General features: G+C 33.1%; 1 protein-coding gene across 1 annotated transcript; it reads left to right on the plus strand.

Moving 5' to 3' along the window:
* The first annotated feature begins 3549 nt into the window (after positions 1-3549).
* LOC136090938 (uncharacterized) lies at positions 3550-4155 on the plus strand. Its single transcript, XM_065817915.1, has one exon. It carries the CDS (start codon positions 3550-3552, stop codon positions 4153-4155), a length of 606 nt encoding a protein of 201 aa, XP_065673987.1.
* Positions 4156-5927: the final 1772 nt, after the last annotated feature.

Raw genomic sequence — 5927 nt, forward strand, 5'->3', positions numbered from 1 at the left:
TATATCAGATTCACCCTATTAGAATACTTCTTCAAATACCTCCAGGCTGAAAAATGTTATTTTCCTAATTTGATTTATTAAGTAGTTAAGATGTAATTATTATCCTCGCCAGATAAATTACACAGATGACATATATGATATACATACATAGATGATAACATAACTAACAAGAGTTAAAATAACTCAGAGTATAACTATAGTTAAGAAAAAATTGTAATCAAAAATGAATAAAAGAATTTCTGGACTGTCAAGGACCCCTGAACCTTGAGGAGATGAACACAAACAAAGCATAATAAAAGGTACAACTTTTTATTTGTATAGATTTAAGTTTAACATGGTGGGTTTATTTAAGCTTAGGGTAGTGTGTAGACATGATTATCTTAGTGTGTAGATTCAAGTTTAACATTGTGGGTAACATAGATTTGTTTAAAATCGATTTAACTTGGTTAAAAATTTATTTTAATGTTAAGATTAAACTTAGATTAAACTTCAACTATAAATTAAAAACTCTATTTGGAATTTGCAAAAATGCTAGCCTTAGTGAATTTAGTAATTTTTATAAAAAAAGATTATTTTTTTTATTTCTAATTTAAGACTCATTGGCATCAAATGACAATAAAAACCAAGCATTTGTCTAAACTAACACTTAAAAGGTGAAGATCCGTAATAATCAAATAAAAAAAATCTAAACAAAAATCTTCTCTCTTTAAGAGTTTCTGAAATAGAAGCGTCCAATATAAAAATATTGTATTGCTTTAAAGTTTGAGTTATTGTTCTGGTTAACAAAATTCTTCTTATTTTTCCATAGTGACAACAAAGCCACTGATTGAACAACTGTGTTATATTGTACAACAACCTCTTGTTTTAAGATGCATTGAATGTGATTATAGAGTTTGTGAAAAACTACCTGCGATTTATTGAATGTAAATCAGGTACAAATAGTCTTAGTCTTGCGTAAAACATAATCTCTGCATCAACTGATGATCTTTGCCTGATATTCAAAAATGTAAAGGTCAAGGATATTATAATGGAGATATATAATGGAGATATTATAATGGAGATATATCTATTATAATGGAGATATATCATCTAGAATTAGATTTATAAACTCTTTTTGTTCTTTTGATCTTCTTGTTTTGACATAAGTAATTAAGACATAAGACATAAGTGTAACATAGTTATTGGTAAATCATACTATGTCTAAAGTGAAAAATGATTTTGATCAAACCAAAGATAAAAAATAAATTTTTTTAAATTTATCTTCTAAACGTGCAAGCTGTCTCAATAGTTTAATTTTCTAGTAAAACAAAGTTAATTAATTTATGTCAAAGTAGATGGATTAAGATAATTCGAGGTCTAGATGCTTTTTTTAAACAACTACATTTCAGTTTTTCATTTATTGGAAGAAATTACAAACAATGAAGGGAAGAATTACAGCATTAATACATCTTCTAAAGCTTTATGTTTTTGATTTTTATGAAAATTTGTCTGTATAATTTCGTACACGAACAGGGTTCGTGTACTGGTTGGAACACTTTGAGCCGCAATAGCCTGAGAGAATACTAATTCTAGATATGTCTGTAGCATATTTAGAATCACAGTACTTATACAATACACCCTCACTCATTCGCCATGCCACTAATATTGGAGGACACTGGTGTTATATAAATTTAGGGAAATGGTAAGGAATTGGCTTTTCTAGTAGTGAAGTCATAATTATTGCGATAGGACAAGCATGACGTAAATCATGGGTAGTAGTATTAAAAACGATGATATGCTTTTGACGATTGGCGTTATGTTTGTGATACTATTGCTGCCCGAAACGTCATCTGTGACACATGCATGGTTCTGAAGAGGGCGTCACAGGTAATACCACTACTTAATTATGATTTAACACTTAAAAACCAGAGCCCTAACTCGCACAAATTACATCTCACTTGTGTATTTATAATGATTTTACTATTTTACGATAATTGTTTTATCATTTTAAGATATTTGTTTTATGATTGTATGATATGTATTTGCATACAAGGTTTACACTTTTTTTTTCTCTTCCTCTACCATCTTACATAGTGTAGTATCATTAAATATATATATATATATATTTTTTTTTTTAAAAGTTTAGCATCACCACTTAGTCGTTAAGCGCAAACGGTTAGCAAGATGTCTTCCCACTGACATAGTTTTTAAAGTACGGGGTTCAAGTCCCACCTCCGACTAACACATTTTTTTCTCTTTTTCCTCTTATTTTATATAAAACGGCCAGAAAGCCATCGGACACCATGAACCTTCTACATTTTGTATCAAACCATCCGAGACACCAGAAACTTGGCCTCATCTATGGACAAACACTGAGATAAATAGACTCATTTCACACAATGATGACTTAAGAAGAGAACTGGAAGTCCTAACATAAACACTTATCATAAAAGGTTACCTATTGCCAGTGATCAATTTTCAAATACAAAAAGCCACAGCCAAGTAGATCTTATTAGTAAGTCATTACAGTCCATCGAGATAATTGAGGGGACCGAGAAGGAGGTGACGAAGAGAATTCCGATCGTCTTACCTAATCTTTATTTAGTTCCTTACCTTTAAATTCCTAATATTGGGGTTCAGAAGGGATCGTGACAAATTCAATAAGAGAACTCAGCAATTGAAATGGCTAGCCAACAATTTGGAAAGAAACGCACACCGGTAGTACTACTTTGATTTACATTTTAACTCCAATAGGTATCTCAACTTGCAACCCTATAGGGTTGCAAGTTGTATTCCGTATGTAACATCATTCCGTATGTATACATACGGAATGATGATAACGACGACAACTGCAATGATATACCTTTCTAAACTGTATTGTCAACACTAGTTCTTGCATACAATAAATTACATGCTATATACTTACTCGTGGTATTTTACTCTAGAAAGACTATAGTTAGACAGTTGTAGACAGATTTGCAATAGAAAGTAATTTGTGTACCTACTTCTTCTACATAAGCTTTAATTTTTTACTGGATATCTGTCCAAAATTTTTAGTAATCTGATACTAAGTCTTATTCTTACTAGTGAATTCTTCCTTACCTCTCTCTCTGGCTATTACTGTTCTATTAAAGTTGGTGAATTAAAATTATTACGTATACGTGGTATACGTAATAATTTTAGTCACGTAGATAAACGTGATGAAAGTCACGCATTCATTTATGGTTTTTAATGACTATTGTAGTTTTATTATAATTGGGATATATAAATATTGGGAATTATAACTTTGTATTTATATACGATTTTATGTCATAGAACAGGAGGTTGAAAAACGCTCAGATAGTTTAGTTTATATATATATATATATATATATATATATATATATATATATATATATATATATATATATATATATATATATTTATAAACGAATGCGAGAATGCAACTAGCTGTTTCGCGCATAATACTACCAGTATTTGATGGCAACCATCAACGGTTTATCCTTCAACAGCGAACATATACTGCAGCAATTAACATTGACGAAGCAAAGAGAAAAACGATAACATTAACATGATTGCCACCACAAATTTATTCTGCATTAGAAGATGTATGCTTGCCGGGTTACCAGAAGACGATTTAGTGACTTACGAAGAGATCGAGGAAAATATTATGAAGCTTTTTAAACCAAAGTCATCTCTAATACTACGCTTTGAATTTGCAACAATTAAAAAAGCAAGTAACGAGAGTGTGACGGAATTTTCACGACGGATTGGAAGAGCTGTTGAAGGATGTAAATTTACGGATAGAGATGACAGGATGCGCGACCAATTTATCACCGGCTTTAACGATGGAGCTACGATCAAACGGCTATTACTGGAACCTAAAGAACTTACATTTGCAAAGGCTGTTGAGGTTGCTGTTACTTTGGAACGAGTGACTCAAGAAGCCCGACAGTTGGATGGTTCCAATAATGTGATGGTTGCAGCAACATCGCTACTTCCCCAAACAACTGGTTTTGCCGGAACAAATAAAATAACATGTTTTAATTGTGGGAAATTTGGACATTATGCACGGGACTGCGAGGCAAAATGCAAGAACTGTTCACACAATCATCGAGCCAAAGACTGCATCAAACGATTGCAAGGTTTAAAAGGAAAAGGGAGAATTTGGAAATAATGGCATCCAGTATTCTCCCTGAAACAGCGTTGCCATCATTAAAAGTTAAAATAAACGGAATGTTCCGAACAGCATTAATTGATTCTGGATGCTCAATTACAGTGGATCATGCTGAATCTATACGTGGACTTGTTTCAAAAAAAGAAAAATTCATTACAACTTTGGGAGGAACTGTGCAAGTACTAGGTGAAATGGTAATCAAATTGGAAATTGATGGAATATATCGGATGGTTAATTCGTTAATTGTAAAGGACAAACCATTCGGGTTTGATTTTATTTTTGGAATGGATGCTATTGAAAAATTCGGAGGAGCCGTAATCTATGGTGATAAAAACCGTACTGTCCGAATGTTAGCATGTAATACGGCAAAATGTGGTGCAAATTATATAAGAAGTAAAGAGAACGAAGTAAACGAAGAGAAAGAAATAAACAAAAACAATGAAATAAAACATCAGGATTTTACGGCAAAGTTCGGCGGAAAAAAGTGGACGGCATCATGAAACTGGAATAAAGAGCCCGCAATTAATAATACGATCCACGAATACAAGATGAGCGAAGAGCGTGAACGTAGTTACCGAAAAGAAATAAATGAACGGATCAACTCTGGCATTCTTGTGCCGTATAACGACCAAGCATTGGGACCACCTAAAGTATTGATACCGCTCATGTGTATTGTGCAAGAAAATAAAGGTAGAAAGATACGCCCAGTGGGAGACTTCCGAGCTTTCAATGAATTTGTAAATTGTCACACAGTAAATGCCGACGTTTGTCAAGAGAAACTGCGTCGTTGGAGGAAAATTGAAAGTACAAAAATTCTTGATCTTAAGAAAGTCTACCTTCAAATTCACATTGACAAAAAAACTGTGGCCATATCAAACTGTGATTATAAATGGGGAACGGTATTGTTTTGAATGTGTTTTAGCCTCAACGTGGTTCCAACAATAATGACTACAAATCTTCGTCACGTGCTCAATATGAATTCTACTGTGAAGAAAGCATGTGATAATTACATTGATGATATATTTGTCGATGAAAGTGTAGAAACAGCTAAAAATGTAGCAAAGCATCTTGAGAAATTTGGGTTGCAGTGTAAACCGCCAGAAGACCTGGAAAAAGGACGTGTTTTAGGTTTGAGAGTCGAACGAAATAAAAATGGGGAACTAATATGGAAGCGGGAGAATGTAGTACAATTAAATCTTAAAATGCAGTCACATGATCACAGCTTTCTAGTAATTTAGGTAAACTTATTGGACATTACCCCGTTGCAGGAAGTTTGCGTTTACAAGCTTTATACATCAAACGATTAGATTAGATGGAAATATTAAATGGAATGAGTATTTTTCTGAAGATTGCAAAGAAAAAATGAGTTGCTTCACCGTTTGGAAAAAGAAGACTCGGTTGGTGGAAAATGGCTGGTACCAGTGAATGGAAAAGCTGAGCTTTACTGTGATGCATCTCCATTGGACTGGGTGTAGTTCTTCTAATTGGAGGAGTAGTTATTGAAGATGCAGCATGGCTACAACCGACGAGTGATACGCACCATATTAATATAAATAAACTAGATTCGATACTTCGAGGGTTAAATTTAGCCAGTAAATGGGATATAAAAGAACTCACAGTATACAGCGATAGCAAGAGCACCGTGGAATGGTTAAACGCATTTTTAAAAGAAGAATATCGTGTAAAGACTCGGGTAATTTCTCAATTGTTAGTAAAACGACGGCTGAATACGATAAAGGAAAGAACAAAAGGTATTAGGATTATTGTACAAT

Source organism: Hydra vulgaris, chromosome 14, assembly GCF_038396675.1.
Source record: "Hydra vulgaris chromosome 14, alternate assembly HydraT2T_AEP".
Lineage (NCBI taxonomy): Eukaryota > Metazoa > Cnidaria > Hydrozoa > Anthoathecata > Hydridae > Hydra > Hydra vulgaris.